Genomic DNA, 24,047 nt, shown 5'->3' on the forward strand with positions numbered 1-24,047 from the left:
CCCCCAGCTTCAGAGGGACTCAAGGGAAATATAGAGCAATCACCTGTCCCAAGCTCAGAAGGCAGCCAGGTCATTCGCCCCATTTTACGTAGGGGTTTTGGTAAGACATAGCAAAACTGCAGGGAAGTCGTTTTTGCCCACCTGTTCAACTCCACATGCTTGTTGCAATAGATGGAAAGGGAGGAATCTGCAGACCCACTTAAGAAGCTGCCTTTGACAGTCAGACCACCCGCCCACCTAACCCGTGCCATCCACTCTGACAGGAATTAGGTTTCCAAGGACTGAGGGCCTTTCTCCGTTGCTCTTAGTTTTAACCAGAGGTGCCGCAACTGAAACTGGGATGTTTCTGCATGCAGAACGGGGCTACGCCTCTGCCTTTTTGTTGTTGTTGTTGTTAAGTCGTTTAGTCATGTCCGACTCTTCGTGACCCCCTGGACCAGAGCACGCCAGGCACTTCTGTCTTCCACTGCCTCCCGCAGTTTGGTCAAACTCATGCTGGTAGCTTCAAGAACACTGTCCAGCCATCTCGTCCTCTGTCGTCCTCTTCTCCTTGTGCCCTCCATCTTTCCCAACATCAGGGTCTTTTCCAGGGAGTCTTCTCTTCTCATGAGGTGGCCAAAGTATTGGAGCCTCAGCTTCAGGATCTGTCCTTCTAGTGAGCACTCAGGGCTGATTTCCTTCAGAATGGAGAGGTTTGATCTTCTTGCAGTCCATGGGACTCTCAAGAGTCTCCTCCAGCACTATAATTCAAAAGCATCAATTCAGCCTTCTTTATGGTTCAGCTCTCACTTCCATACATCACTACTGGGAAAGCCATAGCTTTAACTATACGGACCTTTGTTGGCAAGGTGATGTCTCTGCTTTTTAAGATGCTGTCTAGGTTTGTCATTGCTTTCCTCCCAAGAAGCAGGCATCTACGGCTCTGCCTAGCTAGCCCAATAAGCACTATAAATATTTGGGGGCACATGGAAAAAGGGGTGTGTTGGACTTCCGGTTCCGGTCGCGGACAGAGAGGAAGCGCGGAGAGCCTCGCTCGGGCTTTCTGCACATTGTGGAGGCTTGGGGGAGACGCAAAGGCTCTGCGCACCCCAAAAACCCCAAGGGGGGAACCCTTGGGGGATAGGGCCCCAGCAGCGTCGGAGCGGCCGCGTCGTTTCCTCGGGTTACAAAGACGCGAGGACGACGGGGCTGGGAGCGCGAACGGGGAGACACCGACTCCACAGTGTGATGCCTCTAGCTTCAGCTGAGAAGTGCGACGGGCTTCCTTAAGGATAAGAAAGGATCCCCCAGCGTTTTTTTAGTGTTCTTCAAAGTGAGAGTTTGGATTTAAAGCTGGAAGGATCCTGGATGTTTATGGATTTTGGTTTGGAGTCCTCCCGGTGGCGGAGTTAAAATGGGGCAGATATGAAGTCGTAGGAATGAGGAAGTTTCAGCAAGTCTGTCTGAGTGAGTACGAACTGAGAACTCACGGCAATATTGCTGAGGGAAATTTCACGGACTTATAAGACTTTATTAATAATAATAAGGATGCCAAATGATAAGTCTTTAGTTTTTTAATTACTTTATCTCACGCTGCTGAATACAGCTCTACCGAATACGTGTTGAACACCTGGTCTTTCGGTTTTTTCTTCGCATCTGTGAGCGTGGGCAATAGGGGTTGAGGAACTGATTGAATATATAGAAGATTTTAGGAGAGAAGCTGTAAAAACCCAAGACTTACCTGCAGGACTTTCTAACAAGGAGGTCAATAAAGGTGCCTCCATTTTAGCATTTGTGTTTGGAGCCGGACCCTGGGGGGAGTTTATTAACCACTACCATTCGGCATAGACTGACAAGTTTACTCTTCCCTGCCTTTGATTTTGTTTGGTTGTACGGAGGACTCTGGCGTGGGACGAATTGGATTACACGTCGTTGAGACTCCAAAGTGTTGCAGACTCTGCAGCGTTAAGACTCTGCAGCGGTTTAACAATCTCCATTACTTCTGCACATTAAGGACTGGCTTAAAAAAGAGAAGCAGTGAGCCTGAAGTGGGGGGGGAACCTTCTGGCACTCTTCCGTGGGACTATTTTGGATTACTGCCCCCTGATATATTGAGAACGTGTTTGTGTTCTCCCTGATATATTGAGAACGTGTTTGTGTTCTGCCGTGAAGGGACTGAGTTGGAAAATATTTTATTTATAACTGGGGACCACAGGGGGAAAAGAGGAAGAAGATTGTGAGCCCGTTAAGGGAGAGATTTGATAATGTTGGGGAAGGAGAGGAGAAGAGGAGGTGGGACCCCAGGGGAGAGGAAGCAATCCCTCCAAGAGGAAATTAAAGATTTAGATAACTTATGGGCGAAAATAAAGGAAGAATTTAGGCAGAATGAATCATATATGGAGGGTAAATTGGGAGAAGTGCAGGAGATGATTGATAAAAAGATTGAGGGAGCAGTTGGAGAACTCTCCATTAAGATTCAGGACTTATCTGCTAAATCTAAAATAATTGAGGAATCCAACAAAAAATTGCAGAGAGAGATGAGAGAACAGAAAAAAGAGTCAGTAAAGATGAAAGAGGAATTAAGGGAGTTAAATAAATCACAAGATAAGATCTGGGATAATTTAGCTATGTCGGAAATGCGGCAAAAACAGCTACACCTGAAATTTAGAGGAGTAGGGGAAGAAAGGAATGAGGATATAAAAAGGAAAATGGTCAAGGAACTCTCTAAGTGGTTGGGTCTAAAAGAAGAAGAAATGGCTCTGGCTATAGAAAATGTATTTAGAATGACGAGACCACAACATTTAAAAGCTAATAAATTTCTGGGGGACTGCTTAGTGATTTTTAATTCAATGGAAATGAAAAACCTAATCTTAAAAACGAGCTACCATAACAAATTAAGAATTGATGGTAGGCCTATTATTATATACAAAGAAATACCAGTAAGATTGTTACGCAAAAGAGATGGATACAGACAAGTGGTAGCCGCTTTGAAGAGAAACGGGATACGATTTAGATGGGAGTTCCCGGAAGGGATCACCTTCTTCTATAAAGACAAAAAATTTAAATTGATGGATACACAGGAGGCAGAAAAGTTTATGAGAAGATATGAAAAAGAACTTGGAAAGGCCGAAAGTAGAATAAGAGTCAGAGAGGAAAATGAGGAGGGGGAGAGAGGGATTGGGAGGGAGAGTGGGCAAGGGAAGGATGAAAGGGTGGAGGACATAGGAGACGAAGAAGAAGAAGCCGTAGTGGGAGAAGAGGCGGCAGAGGAGGAGGAACTCCCAGGAAGCAAGGGCTCCGGTTTATAGCCTGTGATTGCGGACAGAGAGACAGTAACGGTTAAAGTTAAATAATAACCTCCACATTAAAATTTTTGTCCTGGAATGTGAATGGGCTGAATGAAAAAGTTAAAAGGAATAAAATTGAGAAGGCCTTGAAAAGTAAGAGCTATGATGTGATTTGCTTTCAAGAAACCCATATAGCGAAGAAACATAAGCATATTTTAGTAAATAAAAAATTGGGGGTAGAATTTATTAATTCGGAGGTAAATAAGAAAAAAGGAGTAGTGGTTTATGTTAAGGATAAATGGGACCCTGTGTTAATTTGTAAGGATAAAGAAGGAAGAATATTGGGAATTCAATTAAATTATCGGGGGGAAAAAATTAATGTAGTGACGGTATATGCCCCGAATGCAAATAGAGCTGAATTCTTTGAAAAATTAGAACAAATCCTACTAGAGTTGGAAGATCATAAACTAATTTTGCTTGGAGACATGAATGGGGTCCCAGTACCTGATTTGGATAGAAGTACAAAGAAGGGGAAATCTAACCAGGGGAAATTACCGAAATCATTTAATAACCTCGAGGAAAATCTAGATTTAATTGATATTTGGAGGCATAAAAATCCTCTTACAAAACAGTTCACTCATTTCTCGGAACCCCACCAGAGTTGGGGCAGAATTGATCAGATTTGGGTGTCAAGGAGACTAGTGCCTAGGGTAGCGAGATGTGAAATTCAACCCAGGACCCTTTCTGACCACTGTCCTATAATTTTGGAAATAAAAAATGAAGTAAAGGGACAATACAGGTGGAGGATGAATGAATATTTATTTGAGTCCGAAGAGGTGACGGAAAAGGCTAGAAGTACCCTGAAAAATTACTTTGATTTAAACTTGAATAGGGACACCCCCATCGATATAGTATGGGACGCCGGTAAGGCAGTCCTTAGGGGTCTTTTGATACAACAAAATAGTTATAGAAGGAAATTAAGGGAACAAAAGAAAGAGGACATCCTTACCCAGTTAAAAGACTGTGAGAAGAAACTGACCATAAACCCGGGGGATGAAAGGACCAACCAAACTTCCAAAGTGTTGCAGTCAGAATACTCAGCCATATTAAATCAAGAGGTAGAATGGAGGATTAAGTTTATGAAGCAAAAATATTTTGAGTCGGCTAATAAAACGGGGAAGCTACTTGCGTGGCAGTTAAGAAAAAGGAATAAACAAAAGGTTATTAATAAATTGATACTGGAGGATAAGATTATAGAAGAACCAGAGGAAATAGAAAAAAGGTTTGTCCAATTTTTTGAGAAGCTGTATGAAAAAGGAGAGGAGGATAGTGTGGAAATAGGGAAGTACCTGGATCAATCTGGAAGGAAATACCTGACAGAAGAGGATAGTGCCCAATTAAATAAAAAGATTACAGTAGAGGAGATTAATGAGGCTATTAAGAGAATGAAGCCCGGGAAAGCGCCAGGACCGGACGGTCTGCCCTCTAAATATTACAAAACATTAGGGGAATACTTAGCCCCAGTGCTTGCGGACGTTATAAATAATATTTTACAAGGAGGGAAGATCCCTGAATCGTGGAAAGAGGCATACATTACTTTAATACCAAAAACGGAAATTGAAAAAACAGATATAAGAAATTATAGACCAATCTCTTTGCTTAATTGCGATTATAAGATCTTCGCTGATATTCTGGCAAATAGACTTAAGAAGTATTTAAAGAAATATATCCATAAAGACCAAGCGGGATTCCTCCCTGGTAGGCAACAGAAAGATAACGTCCGGCACATTTTAAATGTCATCGAATATTTAGACATGAGGATAGACATTCCGGCGGCCCTGATTTTCATTGACGCTGAAAAAGCCTTCGACAATGTTTCGTGGGAATTTTTATTACAATGTATGAAAACGGCAGGAATAGAAGGCCCTTATATGGAAGGAATAAAGGCTATATACTCAGGGCAACGGGCCAGGTTGATTATTAATAGCAGCCTTTCCAAATCCTTTATGATTATGAAAGGCACAAGACAGGGATGTCCTTTGTCACCTTTGTTATTTATCATGGTGTTGGAAGTAATCGCAAATAAAATCAGGGAAACATCTAAGGTAAAGGGGATAAGAATCGGAGAAAAAGAGTATAAATTAAAGGCTTATGCCGATGATCTGGTCTTATCTTTAGAAAATCCAGTGGATAGCACCAGCAGTGTAATAGCTCTTTTAGAGGAATTTGGGAACCTGTCCGGATTTAAATTAAATAGAAAAAAAACTAAAATTTTAATAAAAAATGTGGATGACCACGAGAAAACTCAGCTGGAGCAAAAAATAGGCATTAAGGTTGTGAATAAGGTAAAATACTTGGGAATTTGGATAACCCCGAAAAATATAAATTTAGTAGAAGATAATTACAATAAGGTGTGGCAAGAAATTAAGAAAGACCTGGAAACCTGGAATAGGTTGAAATTAACTTGGACAGGAAGGATGGCAGCGATAAAGATGTGTATCCTTCCGAGACTGTTATTCTTATTCCAGAATATTCCTGTAATTAAAGGTACCACTTGTTTTAAGAACTGGCAAAAAACCCTCGCCAATTTCATATGGCAAGGAAAAAGGGCTAGAGTCAAATTTAAACTCCTTACAGACTCAAGAGAGAGAGGGGGCTTTGCAGTCCCTAATATAAGGCTCTACTATGAGGCAGTGTGTCTGTGCTGGATAAAGGACTGGGCCACCCTAAAGAACACAGATTTATTAGACCTAGAGGGTTTTAACATCAGGTTTGGCTGGCACGCCTATATGTGGCAGGGGAAAGGTAAGGTCCACAGAGGCTTTTCTAATCATGTCATTAGAGGCTCACTACTTGAAGTGTGGAATAGGAATAAAAATTTGATTGAAACAGGCACCCCCTGGTGGCTCTCCCCGATTGATATTATTAAAATAAAAAAAGTAAATATGACTGGTGAAAGGTGGACGTATGAAGACCTCCTAGTCAAAACAGAAGAGGGATGGAAACTTAGGCCATATGATGAAATGAAGGAAAAGATTAAGGAATGGATACAACTTCACCAAATTAACGCCCTTTGGAGCGAACATAAAAAATCAGGTATGAGCAAAAAAAAGTCAAAATATCAGGTAGAAATACTAGAAAGTAATAATAAAATTCTTTCTAAAATGTACAAGCAATTACTGGACTGGGATACCAAAGACGTACAGGTGAAAGGAGTAATGGTTAAATGGGATAGAGACCTTGGTCACAGTGTGGAATATAATAAATGGCAGACACTTTGGAAGAGGGGTATGAAGTTCACGGCATGTGCTGCTCTCCGAGAAAATTTAGAAAAAATGATGTACCGTTGGTACCTAACCCCGGCAAAACTGGGGAAGATGTATAAAACTGGAGACATCGCATGCTGGAGGTGCAAAGCAAAGGTAGGGACTTTTTTTCATATTTGGTGGACTTGCGACGAGGTGAAAAAATTCTGGGGACAAATATATGAGGAATTGAAAAAAATATTGAAGTATAATTTCCCTAAAACTCCCGAGGCGTTTCTCTTAGGTATGATTGGTGAGGAGATAAAGAAAGTGGATCAAACCTTTATTCAGTATGCCATGGCGGCGGCTAGAATTTTAATAGCGCAAAATTGGAAATCCCCCAATATGCCTACGATCAGAGATTGGCAAGTGAGACTGCATCAGTATATAGAACTAGCGAGATTGACACAAAGAATCAGGCATCATAATAGTATAAAATTAAAAAATGAATGGAACAAATTTACAAGTTATATGGAGGTTAATTTTGGAATTAATAATTTAACAGCAGACGGTATCTAATACCTACTATGTTTTAGTATGATGGTATTAATAACTGCAGAAAGTGTATAAGATAAGGTAACCCAAAACCGAGATGGACGGAGGTTTATTGTTTGTAGGTCTGTAAGTTTGTAAGTCTTTTGTATTTTTCTTACTCTTTTTTTTTTTCTTTTTTCTTTTTTTTTTCTTTTTTCTTCCTTTTTTACTGGTGTTTGTTTCTTTTTATATGCTTGTTATATGCTTGTTATTAGCCCTGTTATATTTTTGTATGTGGTTTTTAAAATCTGTTCAATAAAGATCTTTTCTAATTAAAAAAAAAAAAAAGGAAAAAGGAAAAAGGGGTGTGTTGTGTACCTATCCCGGCTGCTTTCCCAGGAGCTCAGGGCCGCCTAGAGAAGGGCCTCAATTGATTCTGAGTTCAAATTGCTGGAAGCCACAACAGAAGAGAGGGCTCTTGTGCTCAGGTCCTGTCTGTGAGCTTCCCATGACAGGCATCTGGTTGGCCACTGTGAGAACAGGATGCTGGACTAGACGGGAGTCCTTTGGCCTGATCCAGCAGGCTCTTCCTAAGCTCTTATATTCCCATTGTGTAGGTGACCATGCCAAGCCTGGCTGACCCTTCAGCAAGGGGGCTGCCCCTCCAGCACAGCTGGCGGGGTGAAGCAGCCACCTTAGACGGCAACGTAACCAGCAGTGGGCTTCTCTCCTCACTGCTTCCACCACAATACCCATTTCAGGGAGATGGGGGTGTTCTGGATGTTGGATAGGGGGCAGGCAGGAGGCTGCACATTCCCTGGTCATCTCAGGGGGCGAAACAGGACAGGCGTCCCCTGTTCTTCATAATGCTGCTGTGTCCCTACAACCATGGACTCACAGCTGCTTCTAAATGGCACTGGGTGTGTGTGTCTTATTACCTTCCCTTCTTTTCTACATGGCATTTTTGTGCTTGGGGCCTGAGGAGGAAGCAGGTGAGGAATGATTCTGCAAGAAAGATGAAGATAAAGGGACCCCGACCGTTAGGTCCAGTCGTGGCCAACTCTGGGGTTGCGGCGCTCACCTCGCTTTATTGGCCGAGGGAGCCGGCGTACAGCTTCCGGGTCATGTAGCCAGCATGACTAAGTCGCTTCTGGCGAACCAGAGCAGCGCACGGAAACGCCGTTTACCTTCCCTCCGGAGCGGGACCTATTTATCTACTTGCACTTTGACGTGCTTTCGAACTGCTAGGTTGGCAGGAGCAGGGACCGAGCAACGGGAGCTCACCCCATCGCGGGGATTCAAACCGCTGACCTTCTGATTGGCAAGTCCTAGGCTCTGTGGTTTAACCCACAGTGCCACCCGCGTCCCTGCAAGAAAGATAGGTCCTCCTAAAAAAAGAAAGGAGGTTGTATCCGACAGGGTCATTCCCCCCCAACCCCAATGCTTTGTGCTTGCTTACTCTCCTACTGAAGTTTTACTTACCATTTTATTGTTTTATTCTTTTTGTAAGCTGCTTTGAGGGTTCCTTTCTTTTAACAATTCTTTATTTTCTTTTAACAATCAGGCAATATTTAATTTGTATTAAATGAATAAAAAAATGAAGATAATATCAGAACAAGCAATATCTCTCCACTGATTAGGGCTTTCCCCTCCTCCGCATTCCCTGTGGATAGCTGGAATTACAGGCCAAAGGCCTCTCCTGCAAGACCTGTGTGTACACACACAAACACCCCAGTGGCAAGACTTCCAGCAGGAAAACCATTGGATGCTGGATGAGGTTTGGCCCTGTGGGCTGATCCAGCAAGCTCTTCTTATGTGTCTCTACGTGTCCCCTTTGAGAGGGGGCTTCCCAAAGAGATGCTGCAGCTGAAGCAAGCTAAGAAAAGACTCTTTTTATTGCAAGAGAACATTCCTTTATTCCCCTACCTGGGCGGCGGGGTGTGGGGAGTGCAGGAACACACCTGGCAGGCTCTGACAACAGCACTGAGAACCTTGCCACCCTCCCCCCTGCACTTTTGGGCAACTGACAGCCAAATGCAAGGATACATCCAAATTGCACATTAACTCGTGTTTACAAAAAAAAGTCTCTTTTTAAAAAACCAAAACTATCAACCATTACACCACAGCTCTTCTAGCTCCCCCCTCCCTAATTTAATCAATAAAAATTCATTTAAACCATTAGAAATCCCACACAGCTGCTGCCTTAACTGATAACAGGTGCATGGGGGAGCACCACATCCCCTAAATCGTGCAGGTCACATAATTCTCTCTAGGGCAGCTGGGGACACAGAAGGCACCTCAGAGCACAGGAAGCGTCTCTGGGTTCCGTGCCAATCAGAAGCCAACACAAGGGATACTCCAACTGGCAGTGCATGCTGGGATACAGAGTTTTCGGTCAAGTGCAAGAGTGGCCTGGGCTACCTCGCAGGTCACCCTCCGCCCAGGAGGGCCCTCAAGCATTTCCATCTCTACTGCCATTGCCCAAGACTCTCGGGCGTACCAAATCCCAATGGCCTGTTTTCATTTTCCAAATATAGTGGGGAGGCCAGCTGGCGTGGGCAGCATCCTATGAAACTCAGGCGTGGGGCTCTAGCAGAGACCAAGAGCAGCAGGAACCCAGAGGAGAGAGAGAGATGGCAGGTGGCTTGCATACCACCATCTCTCTGTGCGAAACAGGCCTGGCATCAGTGCCCCTCCTGCTGCTGTAGGGCAGGTGCCTCTGAAAGGGGGAACCAGGCTCACAAGGAAGCTGCAGGGCAGGTGAGGCAGCATATGGCTGCCCTGGATGCTGCCCTCCATCCAACACAGCAATGCGGGTGCCCATCGGGGTTGATGGAGAAGCAGAGCATGGAAAAACCAAGTCCACTGCAATTCTCACCGGAGTCTGACTTCAGATTTAGCTAGGGTCCAGATCGTGCATCTGATTTGGCTCAACGAGGCCTGACTCTGGAAAGGAGACCTAGCCCTCTCTTCCCCTTTCCCAGCTGAGCAGTGCTGCTTCAGGAGGCTTGGGCAGGAGAGCCAGCCCAGTTTGGGACTCTTGACACATGAAACCATCTCCTGCCCCCACAAGAACCTCGTCACACATGCCACAGCCAGGCCAGGCCAGGAGAAATTCCTCTCCTGCTCAGAGGAGAGATGGAACCCAAAGAGGAGCCGGCCAGAATTTTCCTCCTCCTCCCGGCAGGAGGCAAAACTCAGCACTGGGACCCCGCTGGCTGACTGCGCAATCCCAGTGTCCAGCAAGAGGAAATTTCTGGCCAGCTGTTCAGTTGCCGTTCCTAAGATGCAGGAAAGTGGCAGGTAAACGCTTGGAAAAGACGGAAAAGAAAGGGTGGGGTGGGGGTGGGGAAAGGGATCTACTGCCTCTTGCAAGCTCTTTTACGGGGCCCTCAAGGCACCTACTTCCTAGGAGAGAGCAAGGACCTGCAGAGGGGAAATAACAGAGACAGAGACAGAGAAAGGAGGGTTCAGTGCAACATGACCTCTCGCGCCCACTGGGAGCCCTCACCCCGACCCCAGCAATACTCCGTTGGGTGGGTGCCGCCTCCAGCACTGGCAAGCCGCTGCCTTGAGGTGGGCCATGCAGCCACGCAAGACCCCCTCCCAGTTCCGCTCCTGCCCCACAGACCTGTGGAAACAGCTGGGAGAACCGACGCCAAGCTTCACAGAAGCCGTCCTCCGCCCGGAGGCCGCGCAAGAGCCCGTTTGTGTTGCAGACGGGGGAGAGGGGGGGCCGACTTCAAGCTGTCCAAAGAGGGTCACCCACACGCATGCAGGTGAAGGGCACGCCGGGGTGGGTGGGGGGCCCAGCTCACACCGCCTTCCTGCCCAACCGCTTAAAGACGCTGACGGTGCCCGTGTTGTCCATCTGGGCGCTGGGGCCCTCTGTGGTGCTGCTTACCTTCCCGCTGCCCAAAGTTCTCTTGATGGTGACTCGGAACTCGGACTCCGGCTTGCTCCTGGAGCTGGTGACCTGGCTGTCCTGGGCCTCGGCAGGCAGAGGGCGCTTGCCCAGTCTCTTGGCCATGCCGCCTTGCAGCGGGGGCGGCTCGGCCTTCTTCTCCTTCTTTTCCGCCAGGCTCTTGCTCCCGAGCCGCTGGAGGGCAGGGGCGGCTGTGGCCTTCAGCTGGGGCTCGGAGCTGGTGGCTTTGGCTTTGACCGTCGCCCCGGCGGCCTTGGCGCTCTCCTTGGGCCTGGAGGGCTTGAAGAATTTCTTCAGCACCCCGGCGTACTGCAAGACGGAGCTGTCATCGTCGCTCTCCGCTGCTTTGTCCTCCTCGGCCTCCTGCATGTCCCCCAGGCGGCTGAAGACTCCCGTGGGCTGCAAAGACACCAGAGCGGCTCAATGAGGGGTGGAAAGCACGGCAGAGCGGCTGGGGGCCCCACCCTCAGGGCCTTTGCTAGGCTCTGCAAAAGAGCTGCAAATGGCTCCCAAGATGGGCAGTGCACCCCCTGGTCCAGGGGGGAATTGTCCAGGGGGGCACTAAGAGGCATGGGGGGGCAGAGGAGCTCTGGAGGCAGTGATTTAAGACTCCTGCTAAAGGTAAAGGGACCCCTCTTTAGGTCCAGTCGTGACCGACTCTGGGGTTGCGGCACTCATCTCGCTCTATAGGCCGAGGGAGCCGGCGTACAGCTTCCGGGACATGTGGCTAGCAGGACTAAGCTGCTTCTGGCGAACCAGAGCAGCGCACGGAAATGCCGTTTACCTTCCCACCGGAGTGGTACCTATTTATCTACTTGCACTTTTACGTGCTTTCGAACTGCTAGGTTGGCAGGAGCAGGGACTGAGCAATGGGAGCTCACCCCGTTGCAGGGATTCGAACCGCCGACCTTCTGATCGACAAGTCCTAGGCTCTGTAGTTTAACCCACAGCGCCACCCACGTCCAAGACTCCTGCTAAGTGGCTTTAAACCAGACCCTGAGAAACTGGCATCACTTTGTCAAGGCCGTCCATCACAAGAGGAAATTACTCAACAGTTGAAGCAGTTACTAAATGTGCTAAATGACTACCAAAGTTTGAAAAGCTGGTATCCTCATCCAGTTCATCCATTTTGTTTTGAATTAATTCAACTATATAGTTTCAGATGGAATTCGAATAGATGTGCAATTGTTGCTTTTCCAATTTCATTGTGATTATCTCCCTTAGTCCCTTAGTGGGATGCGGGTGCTGCTGTGGGTTAAACCACAGAGCCTAGGACTTGCCGATCAGAAGGTTGGTGGTTCAAATCCCCACAACGGAGTGAGCTCCCGTCGCTCAGTCCCTGCTCCTGCCAACCTAGCAGTTTGAAAGAACGTCAACATGCAAGTAGATAAATAGGTACCTCTCCGGCGGGAAGTTAAACGGCATTTCCGTGCGCTACTCTGGTTCACCAGAAGCGGCTTAGTCCTGCTGGCCACATGACCCGGAAGCTGTACACTGGCTCCCTCAGCCAATAAAGCGAGATGAGTGCCACAACCCCAGAGTCAGCCACGACTGGACCTAATGGTCAGGGGTCCCTTTACCTTTACCTATCTCCCTTAGTGGGTTGTGGCAACAGCCCCGCCTGACCAAAGTGCCACCTCCCACATCAGAAGAGCTCTAGCGCCACCCTGAACGCCTTGGCTGGGCCAGGAAGTGGAAGTCCACCTCTACTCCCCCAACCATACATGTTTAATCTCTGCCTTGCCAACCGGCCCCCCTTTGTGGGTCCGGAGGCAAGGGGAGCGGGGGAAGGTTCAAAAGAAGAGTTCCCGGAGCAAGCAGGTCCCACCCTTTTGCTCTCACCTTGCCTCCTGTGGTTGTGTCCACGCTGGTCTCTGCGCCCAGCCGGTCAAACACGGAGGTTCTCTGTAACCCTGTCAATAGCAAGGTAGAAGTGGAAAGAAGCCACACAGAGTTAAAACAAGAGAAGGGCTTTTCAAAGGAGCAACTGAGGCCAAATGATTATTTCATAGCGTGCATATAAGTATGTGTTTCGCCCAAAAAAAGCTTTTGAAGCAGTGAACAAGATTAAATAATATATTTTTAATGCTGCTGTGCAGCACCCAAACTATTTCCAACTACTCCTTTCCCCAGCGTGATGGCATCAAGTCTCTGGAAGCCACACCATACCAGAAGTCCTTGCCCCTGCAGGTTAGGAAACACTGCCCACAGTGCATAAGAAACAATTTTGCACCCCAGAGGCCTGCGTTTCCCCACCCCCCACCCCAAGACTGCAAAACCTTTGCCAAGTGGCAATCTCGCAAGCGGCTGCACCTGTGTGTGTGTGATGGGGTGTTAGTTCTGGCCAGAGCACGTCAGTCATGTGGAACAAGGAAGCTGGACTTTGCAAAGTGTCACAATTAAAAACAAAATTAGGAAGAGCCAGGCATAAGCACCAGAAGAAAAACAAGCGCCGGCTGGGCAGCAGTAGCAGCAGCAGCAGGCTGGCGGCTGGGAGAGCAAAACGAATTTTGGCTGCTGGCTGAACCTGCTTAAGTTTGCCTCTTTTATATGGGCTGTGCTTTAACTCAGCACATTCGTTTCACCTTGGTTCTGAATTTGCTCTTTAAGTGCAGGGTTTGATTTCATTCGCCTAAGTACCGATAATATTGTCCTCTTGCAAAATGTCAGGGCCACAAGGTACAGTAACAACAAGAACCCTTTGAAAGCCGCACAGAGCCATACCTTAAAGTGAATGGCTGGCCATTCAAGGAAATGTTAAGCAACTGCAAAGGCCGGCTGGCCATTATAAAAAGAAGCCTACAAGAGATTCCAGAAAGTTCAAGGCGGGGGTGCCTGCCGCATCTCTGCCAGAAGCGTGTTCCGCAGCATGGGACCAGTGACACTCAACACCAGTCTCGCAGTGGAGGCCAGCTGGGCCTTTGCACCGTAGTGGAAAATTAACAGTACTCCTCCGGATGAGTTAAGGTGGCCACGGACCTGCCCCCATTTGCCAGCTTTAAAGGAAGCTGGCCGGCCTTCAGCCCCGCTCCCCAGGGGAAGTGGCTCAGGTACCTTTGGCTGCCTGCTGCTGCTCCAGGATCTTCTTGGTCCTGGGGGTGGTTCCCTTGGGCATGTGGACAATGTACTTCCCTTCCATCTCTGCCGTGACGCGGCGGCGCTTCACTGGGAGCGTGGAGTTCTCGGCCTCTGGACTGCAGAGAGCTGTGGCAGCAGGAAGAGGATGGGAGAAAGGCCAGCTCACGCCTGCCTTGAGTCCAGAGGCCTCTGGCTGGCAACTCAAGGATGGGCATTCAGAGCCAACAGCAATACCAATGGGGGAAATCTGGTCGCTAGTGGGGAGCAGAGAGCCATGCCTGGCAGAACTAGGGCTGGAAAAATTTTGAAACAGATTTTTCTCTACCTTTCCCCAAAGGCTTCAATTTTGCAGATTCCAAAAAACCTACCTGCTTTGGCATTCTTTGCTGCCATTTTATTGGAGACCGTGATGGAGATTTTGGAGGTGCTGGTGTCAGGTCTTCGGACCGGGGTGGAAGGTGGGGAGTCTCGGCTCAAGCTGTTCGCAATCATCCGGGTGGCAGCTGCAGGAACAAAGTTACACACCACTTTATGTGCCAAAATCCTTCAGCGGTTTTACATATAACACAGAAAGATAGTTGGGGGGGGGGGGATATACAACATTTAAAACCAAAAACACAAAGAAACACATCAGTAAAAGCAGAGAAGCCTTCAACAAAACATTCAGATAAATATCAATAAATAATGAAATAATGAAGCTGTGTGATGGATCTTATAAGCTCGGGTTGTTGTTGTTTAGTCGTTTAGTTATGTCCGACTCTTCGTGACCCCATGAACCAGAGCATGCCAGACACTCCTGTCTTCCACTGCCTCCCATAGTTTGGTCAAACTCATGCTGGTAGCTTTGAGAACACTGTCCAACTATCTCGTCCTCTGTCGCCCCCTTCTCCTTCTGCCCTCCATCTTTTCCAACATCAGGGTCTTTTCCAGGGAGTCTTCTCTTCTCATGAGGTGGCCAAAGTCTTGGAGCCTCAGCTTCAGGATCTGTCCTTCTAGTGAGCACTCAGGGCTGATTTCCTTAAGAATGGAGAGGTTTGATCTTCTTGCAGTCCATGGGACTCTCAAGAGTCTCCTCCAGCACCAGAATTCAAAAGCATCCATTCTTCGGCGATCAGCCTTCTGTATGGTCCAGCTCTCACTTCCATACATCACTACTAGGAAAACCATAGCTTTAGCTATATGGAACGGCTGCTTAAATAGACGTGTCTTTAGGAGGGGTTTAAAACTGGCCGCTGTTTCTGCCTCGCCAACACCATATGAAAGGTTTTTTGCCCAGTGCCCATGTAGACGGGGCAAATGAGAGCCCAATAATAGCAGGAATGCCAGAGGGGTGGTTTAAAAGATACACCCTGCAACAGGATTTGGGGAGCTCTCAGATAAGGCTTTCTCCTCCATGGAACTGCTTAGCCTGGAAGGGGTGGCCATGGAATCCTCTCCCACTGCCTGAGCTTTTCCTGCAAAGTGAGACCCATGCCCACAGCCAGACATATTATGGGACGTCACTGCAGGGCAGCCAGGCCATCAGCTGGAGCAGTTCAGCTGCAATCAGGAGGCAGTGAAGCTTTTCTCTTAGGAATGGTCGGGGAGGAGATAAGACGAGAAGACCAAACCATGTTCCAATACGCAACGGTTGTGGCCAGGTTACTTTTAGCGCAAAACTGGAAAACCCCCAATATTCCAACTATTAGAGAATGGCAATCCAAGCTATTTGAGTACATAGCAAGGATGACACAGAAGATCAGGCATCAGAAAAATGCTAAATTTATTAATGATTGGAATAAATTCTTTACATATATAGAAAAAAATATAGGAAATATTAAAATTACAGTAGGTACAATATAAAGCCTGAGAGGTATTGATAAAGATGGTAAAAAGAAACCGCAGGGAGATAAGGTTAAGATAGAGCTCAAACCGTGATGGAGGGAAGTCTTTAATGTAATGTGGTAATTTAACATGTGTATGCATTTGTTTGTGTTTTCTTTTTTCTTTTTTGTTTTTGTTGTTTTCTTTGTTTTTCCTTTTCTCGTGTTTTTGTTGGTGTATGTGTGTATGTTGTCTTGTTTATAATTTGTGTTGAAAATCAATAAAAATTATATTGAAGAAAAGGAGGCAGTGAAGCAGAAGCAAGCGGCACATGAGGGTGGGAAAGGCAGGGGGTATCTAATTTTTTTTAATTTTAATTTAATTTGTTATTTTTATTTATTTTAAAATTATCATGCCTTTCCATAATGCACGTATATTTAAAGCAAACAGCAACATGTAATTGAAAACAGGACTTGCAAGAGCTAACTGTTGAAAATATGCGAAAGAACAAAAATGTTTTTATTCGACATGAAAGGACAGCAGCTTGGCTGTAAGGGGAGGGGAAACTTCGTAGCTCAAAAGAAGAAGAAGAAGATGATGAAGAAGAAGAGGAGTTTGGATTTGATATCCCGCTTTATCACTACCCATAGGAGTCTCAAAGCGGCTAACATTCTCCTTTCCCTTCCTCCCCCACAACAAACACTCTGTGAGGTGAGTGGGGCTGAGAGACTTCAAAGAAGTGTGACTGGCCCAAGGTCACCCAGCAGCTGCATGTGGAGGAGAGGGGAAGTGAACCCGGTTCCCCAGATTACGAGTCCACCACTCTTAACCACTACACCACACTGACTCGAAAAGGTCTGATCCTGGGTAGCCAGTGAGCTTCTTCCAGCTACAGCCATGATCAAAATACACAGCCGCACAGAATGGAGGAAGGGGCACCCAAGGAAGGACCTACCCTGTCTGAGCAACATCACCCAAAAGACCCAATGAACAAACTGAAAGGTCCAGGAGAACTACACTGCCCGGACCAGTGGGGCTGATGTTGCTTGATATGAAGAGACATTATTAGCATCCTGGGGCGGTCAGAAAGGAGCAGCCGACTTCACACAGTGAGAAGAGCAGGGGCCTTGGCAGGGAGAGGGAGGAGGGAGAGACAGACAGAGACCGAGAGCGGAGAGATGGAGAGCCTGGCCGCCTCCTCCATCTGCAGCCAGCCACTTGTGTTACTCACCGCTGTTGGCATTCCGACGGAGTTCAGACTGCAGGGTGGGCTGGCTGGAAGCCACCGATTCTGTAGCAGCCTTGCACATTTCCTAGAGACAGAGGGAACACCACAATGCAATAGTGAGGGGCAGATGGAGATGGTTCCCCTAGCAAAGGCGTGGTCTCCCCACAAATGCACCAGGTTCAGGCATGCCCCCCGCAAAAAAAAGAACCCCTTTGCAGGAAGGTAGAAGGAAGAGGAAAGCTATCCTGGTCTGAGATATGCACCACACTAGAAGATTAAACTCCTGGATGCTGGAGCCAGGAGAGGAGTGGAGCATTGCAGGTCTTCACCTACAGATCTGGCCTGGGAGTCATGCAGGGTGTTATGGGGCTTCCAGACCCTTAAGCAGGACTTTTACCATTCTCTGAACGCTCCACTGGGCAGCTCAGGTCATTTGCTTCACTTTCTGAGAGATATCAGCAAAGAGCACTGAAATCCTTGCACATCCCCTGATGGCAAGAGCCGTTTGACAGTGGAACGATGTCCACCTGTCAGGGATACTAGAGTTGTGATCCCTGCCCTGCAAGGGGTTGGACTGGGTTAGGGTTAGGGTTAGGGGTCCCTTCCAACTCTACAATTCTAGGATTCTCCCCTGCACTGGGCAAAGGCTATCGTGTAGCCCACACAATCGCTGGTTGCTCATGACAATGCCCTAGCATGCAACCAAAGCTTCTAGGTTGAAGTTTTACTACTGGATCCCACTCCACCAAAAAAACCTTGTAGACCAACGTTAGAAACTCAGATACACAAGCCAGGTGCCAAATGGCTCCTTAAACCAGGGCTACAGTTGCTAAAGCAGACTGCCTAGTTGCCATTTTGGGGCCAGGCGGCTCAAAAGTCGTATTTTTCCATACGACTTTTTGGTTTCCAAAATTCGTTTAGATTGTGCAAATAAAATATAATGGATAGAATTCTACAGGATGTGCTGCTAGAGCAGGGGCCAGCAACCTAAGGCCCATGGGCCACAAGAGGCCTATGGGGGTCTTTTAACTGGCCCATGGACCCTCACCGCACGCTCAGTCTGCTCCCGTGCACTGCGCTAAAGCAGCGTGGGGACCGCCTTCCGCAACACTGGCCGGTTTCCCATTGGCTGTAGGAAGCTCCTGCAGCCAATGGGAAGCTGCGCATGCCTCCTCCGCACCGGAAACAGCGTTTGCGCATGCATGCATGCACATACACTACGGCTCACCGCAGTGTCTGCAGGACCGTGAACCGGCCCAAGCCACAAAAACTTTGCCGACCCCTGTGCTAGTGTGTGAAAACAGTCCAGACCCAAGGATCCCCAGGCATGCACCTCCAGGTGGTGGAGACACCAGGCACCATCCTGGCGCCCGGGCATCTTCACTTGGGTGCAAGTGGGCAATAGCTAGGTGCAAAATGCGCCTGGCACCTGGCGAATTCCAAACACTGTTGTATATCCAAAGATCCCACCCAGAATGCCAGAGGGTTACCAGCCAGTTAGAAGCCAATATCACAGCCACTTAATGCAAAGCATGTGGGAGAAATTGTTAGCCGCTTCCTGGGAGAACCCACCTGCCTGTACACGACTTTGGCATGTTTCAGGATGGCAATGATATCTCCAACGACCGTGATGCCCAGCTCGTTCATGATCTCCTTGTTGAGGTCCATCAGCATGTTCTTCTGGATCCTGCAGAGGACAAGGTCTGTGGTGGTGAGTCACGTGCCATACCCCACCTGTGCAATCTACAAGCACTCTGCGAACAGGGTGTGCAACAGCCTGGCACAAGAAAACTCCTCCAGCCACCACTGGAAGGAATGGGCAGAAAAACTCCCCACTGCAATGGGGAGCTGGCCATCTGCCTTTTTTTTTTCACAAGGCTTCAGAAATAATGACATTTCAGATATCCATTTGCTCCAACGCCATTCACCCATACATAGATTTATAAAATTCGGGGAATTTAAAGAAATGAAAGCAGGGCCCAATCTTAAGGGAATTCCGAGGGGAAAAGATAAATGTTCACAAGAAGCCTGAAGGAACTGATGTTGCTGCTTCACATATGGGAGACAGAAAGGCATTCCGTAACTTGAGGGCAATAGGAGGAAAAGCCTGTATGAGGGTCAATGCCCTGTGGTATTCTGTAGGGTGTGGTACCACAAGTGGAATTAAAAAATACTTGGCCTTTGTTCCAAGAAACAAAGGATATATTGTTTTGTTTTTCTCAGAGAGGGAAACATTTGAAAAATAATCTTGGGGGGGTCCACTAGGGGCGCATTGGAAGATGGCCAACAATACCATCTCTCCGACCCACACGGGGTAATTAAGAGGCTGTTATGGGAGTAGGCAGCCTCCCTTGTTGCCCCAAGGAAATGGGGAACACTGCCCTTGCCTGCTGTGCCCATAAATCACTCCCTAATTCGAAAGAAGGGGGTGAGGGCCCTAGGCAGAATGCCCCCGTCAGCTCTCCTGGACGCTGTCTCTGATCGCGCACTAGCTGCAGCAGTTTGGAATAAATAATTACAAAAGAAGCAAATGCACATATTTCAAGTGAAGAAGGGGAGTGAAGTCTGCTAATTTAAGTGACCTCTGCGAAAGAAGACGACTGGATGGAGAAACAGGAATATTTTACGATGAAGATACACCAAAGGCTGGGTATGTTGACAACGGGACTGAATGGGGGGGGGACCTTTTTTACTTTCCTTCTATGTGATTTACAAGAACCCCTCCTCATTAGAATCGTTGGTTTAACTGACCCAAGCAGGATGATTAAGGTCTGTGTGGAGATAAACTTTAACCAAAAGTATGCTTATGGAGATCGAGAAGCAATAAGAGCTTTTGGAATGGCACAGCAATTAATTCGGAGTCGCCATCTTGCCAAAGGATTTATAGCCGGGAGGAAGAATGGACTTGGTTTTCAGACTGCATTCCTAGTGAATCTCCTCAGAGGTTTTGAGAAAGGAGGCAGATTGGTGAAGATTAATGACGCTAAGACTGTTTTGATGTATGGAAGTGATGTTATATGGAAAACGTCTGGATATGGCTACTGGATAAAAATAATAATATCCACGCAGGATTACAAACTGTTCTAACCAGCTTTTGGAGACTATCAGAGGTCACAAAGAGAAAGGAAAAATATATGAAAATAACAACAAGAGATGTGGAAAAACAATAAGAAAGGACTGGATAGTACTGTGCACATCATAAGGTTAGATTTGTGGACATTAAAACAGCAGCAAGAAGCAAGAAGTTGATTGGATCCCCTTCGGAACTTGAAATGTGGGTACCCCCAACAAAAATTTAAAATTTGGCTGTGTAATTTGGAATTTATGTAATTTGGTTTGATTTGATGTGATTGGTCGGTTAATAAAAAATTATTCTTAAAAAAAAAGAAAAGAAAGTAAAATAATCTTGGGCCACACAATGCATGCCATTTGGTATTTTAAGATTTAAACAAGCCAATATGTCAGGCCGATGCAATGTTCCTGACCTAAACGACACTCCCACAAACGGATCCTTTCAGCCATGTAACTCCTTTGTTTGGACCACGTCTGCTGGGAGGTTTAAAAAAGCAGCTGGTGGCTTTAGCATCTGCCACTGAACACAGATCCCCACCTCCCACCCCACATTATATAGAAGGCAGGTCTGGCAGGTCTCCCCTAGAGTGGGATCGATGAGACACTTTCTAGGGATCACAGATTCCCTTGCACGTGAGCTCCTGAAGTCCCACTCTCCCCGACTGCAGCAGCAGCACAGGAAACACAACAGCGAGATGTTCCACAGGGGCTCCATCTCTCAACAGCCTCACCTATTATCCACAAACATGACGGCGTAGTTGACAGCAGGCCCCGGGGGGATCCCAGCTTCTTTGAAGAACTGAATCCACTCTGACGTTGCTGAAAGACAGAGAAGATTATGTCAGAAGCAACCAGCACCTGAGCAAAGCGAGAGGAGGGGAGAAAGTGCTCTTGTGTGTGGATCCTGCCTGTAGGATTCCCAGAATGGGCATCTGGTCGGCTGCTATGAAAACAGAGCGCTGGACCAAAGAGCCACTGTCCTGATACACCAGGCTATTCTTGTGCCCTTATCTCCCTGGTCTCTGTCTCAGCCCCCAAGCCCTCACTCCAGCGCCTCTTCCCAGCTGGCCTCAGACTCGCATTCTCCACATTTGCAGCTGCTGCCACTCATCTGGGGTTCAGCCAGGCGCCTTGCACAGAACAAAGGGAGAGGCCCTTGGATCTGGCTTCCCTGTTTCTGCCGCTACCCCTTCCCTCCCTCCCTCCCTCCCTCAAGCCCTTCTTTCGTTTGGCTTTGCTCTGGCTCCCTTCCAAAGACATACCGGGGGTTAAAGGGGAGGGGGGGGTGAGGCCAACTTACCCATCATGACAGACACCATGGTGCCAAGCCAAGGGCAGTGACGTCCGGTCAGCCGGAGGAGACCTGCAGGGAAGGCAACACCCCAAGTTAAGCCACTGAGGCCGCCCAGCGGCATTCCAAGGGCACAACTCAGGGAGCCAGAATAGGCAGCAGCAACACACAACCAGGACAGCCGCCTTGAACCCACACCGGTGCCCTGCTGCCAGGGGTGCCAACGTGAAGAAAATATTGGGGGAGGGACAGGTCAGCCCCTCCCTGCACAACTGATGGGATGCCCATCAACTGGGGCAGGGCACCCTCCTCAAATAATAACAGTTGTTGTTGTTTAGTTGTTTAGTCATTTAGTCGTGTCCGACTCTTTGTGACCCCCTGGACCAGAGCATGCCAGGCAGGCACGCCTGTATTTATATTAATTCATTTATTTGTGCCCCGCCCATCTGTCTGGGTTTCCCCAGCCACTCTGGGCAGCTCCCAACAGAAAATAATTAAAAGCACAATAAAAAGTCAAACATTAAAAAAGTCCCCTAAACAAATATCTTATGGGGGGAGGGGGGGAGAAAGGACCTCAGCCCCAGGGAGTCGCAGGGGGAGACGGGGGCGCAGGAGAGTCAGGGGCCGGGGAAAGAGGCAGCTTGACAGGGGAGCCCCCCGCCCCACGGGGCTCTCCTCGAGGGCCCTTTCAAGACAGCGCGGTGGGGGGGGGGGACCGAGAGGATTCTTCTTCTTCTCCCCGCCCCCCATGGAAGACGCCCCATTTCTGGCTCCTCGGCCGGACTGCGCTTCTGGAGGGTCCGGGGGGGGGAGGCCTCCCCCACTCGGCCCCCCCCCCCACTCACGTGACGGGGAGAACTCCAAGGGGCGCAGCTTCACTCTCGGGGAGTGGGGGGGGGGAGAAGTCTCCGCACCTCGCGCCCCTCCGTGGGGGGGGGTCGTGAGTGGGGGGGTCCCTCCCCTCCCTCCTTCCCCTCCCTCACCGGCCTCGGAGGCTCCTCTCGGCTCCTGGGCGACCGGCGGAGGAAGTCTCTCTCCCTCCCGCCCTCCTCGCGCTCGCTTCCGGCCCGGGAGGCCACAGAGACCGGAAGCCTCGCCCGGCCGCCTCTCCTAGAGGGGCTCGAGGCGGCTCGCCAGCGGCCCCTGGCGGCCGGAGGGAAGCACTGCTCGCTTTTCTTTAGGGAAGCTTTTAATGTTTTAATGTTTAATAGGTTATTGTGTTTTAGTGTTTTGCTGGTAGCCGCCCAGAGTGGCTGGGGAAACCCAGACAGGTGGGCGGGGTATAAATAATAAATTATTAGATAGATAGATAGATAGATAGATTCTTTATTGTCATTACACAAGTGCAACATTGCACAGTGCAACGAAATTGGATGTCATCCCTTAAAAAAAAACAACAAAAGCAAAACAGCAACAACAACCAAACAAACCACATTCCAGCCACACCCACACTCACACCCATCAAACTCCCAGGTCACACTATCGAGTTACAGCATTCAAAAAGGCCACAGCTCTTGGATAGAAACTATTTTTCAGTCTATTTGTCCTTGACTTGATGTTTCTATATCTCCTGCCAGAAGGCAGTAGTGCAAACAGACTGTATCCCGGGTGAGATGCATCCTGCAGGATGTTGTTTGCTTTCCTAAGACAACGGGAACCGTACAGTTCTTCCAAAGATGGGAGAGGATGACCAATAATCCTTTGGGCTGTGGTTATGACCTTCTGGAGCACCTTCTTCTCCCTAGCTGTACAACTGGAGAACCAAGCACAAATACAGTATGTGAGAATGCTCTCTATGGAGCCTCGGTAGAAGGACACCAGCAGTTTCTCACTCAGATTGTTCTTCTTTAAAAGTCTGAGGAAATAAATTCTCTGCTGAGCCTTCTTCACCAGAGCAGTGGTATTATTATTATTATTATCATTATTATTAATTATTATTATTATTTTGGGTGCCGCTTCTGGGCGACTTCGCATATCTGCATCCTCCTCCTCCAAGGAGAGCCAGTTGGGCTTCCGTGGTTCTTCCTCCTCCTCCTCCCTTCCACAACAACAACCCTGCAGGGTAGCTCAGGCCAAGAGAAGGCAGTCATTGGCCGGGATTCGAACCCGGGATTCGAACCATGGTCTGCCAGGTCCTGGTCCAGCCCTCCAGAAACCCCCCTCTCGCCCCTTCTAAGGTTGGGCAATAATCCTACGATGGCACAATAGAGATCACGAGGCACGCGCTGCAACGACGGGTGCAGGTCTCCAGGTGTTGCTTTCCCATTAGATCTGCTGATTTTGAAGCACTCCAATGTCAGCACCGCCAGGGGGTTGGACTAGATGACCCCCGGGAACCCCTTCTGACTCTGCGATTCGATGAGCGACTTAAGGCATGCATTGAGCGTGAAGTTCCATTTTGCAGAGAACAGGACTTGCACCCTGTTCCTTTGCCTTTTCAGCGAGCCTCCTCAAAGTTTTGCTTTGCAGCACCCGGTGGCTCCAATTTAGGGCACTGGAGGCTGCAGGAGGAGGATCCGACCCCCAAACCACTACTGTACACCACCAGCTAAAGCCCCCCCCCCCATCCTAATCTAATACGTTTCCCATCCTAATATGTTTCCAA

The 24,047-nt window shown here is 48.1% G+C and overlaps 1 protein-coding gene across 2 annotated transcripts; it reads right to left on the reverse strand.

Annotated features, from left to right (window-relative positions):
• Positions 1-8,922: 8,922 nt before the first annotated feature.
• LOC307221245 (uncharacterized protein C19orf47) lies at positions 8,923-22,515 on the reverse strand. 2 transcript variants are annotated; one of them, XM_079985645.1, is made up of 10 exons: positions 22,426-22,515; positions 21,452-21,514; positions 20,883-20,970; positions 18,652-18,766; positions 17,083-17,164; positions 14,417-14,551; positions 14,025-14,174; positions 12,813-12,883; positions 10,950-11,369; positions 8,923-10,471 (listed from the first exon to the last, which is right to left on the reverse strand). In XM_079985645.1, the coding sequence occupies exons 2-10, from the start codon at positions 21,468-21,470 to the stop codon at positions 10,454-10,456; spliced, it is 1,098 nt and encodes a 365-aa protein (XP_079841771.1). In that variant the 5' UTR covers positions 21,471-21,514; positions 22,426-22,515; the 3' UTR covers positions 8,923-10,453. The 2 variants fall into 2 exon arrangements, with proteins under 2 accessions (XP_079841771.1, XP_079841770.1); XM_079985644.1 differs by having other exon boundaries at positions 8,923-11,369.
• Between the last annotated feature and the right edge of the window lie 1,532 nt (positions 22,516-24,047).

The sequence above is a fragment of the Podarcis cretensis genome (assembly GCF_951804945.1).
Source record: "Podarcis cretensis genome assembly, chromosome: 8".
Classification (NCBI taxonomy): domain Eukaryota; kingdom Metazoa; phylum Chordata; class Lepidosauria; order Squamata; family Lacertidae; genus Podarcis; species Podarcis cretensis.

Excerpts from the sequence above, each read along its gene's own strand:
- LOC307221245 (XM_079985644.1), bottom strand. Across the intron at positions 14,552-17,082 it reads CCGTCGGAATGCCAACAGCG|CTGCCACCCGGATGATTGCG; the intron begins GTGAGTAACACA and ends TTGTTCCTGCAG. Across the intron at positions 12,884-14,024 it reads GCAGCAGCAGGCAGCCAAAG|GGTTACAGAGAACCTCCGTG; the intron begins GTACCTGAGCCA and ends TGCTATTGACAG.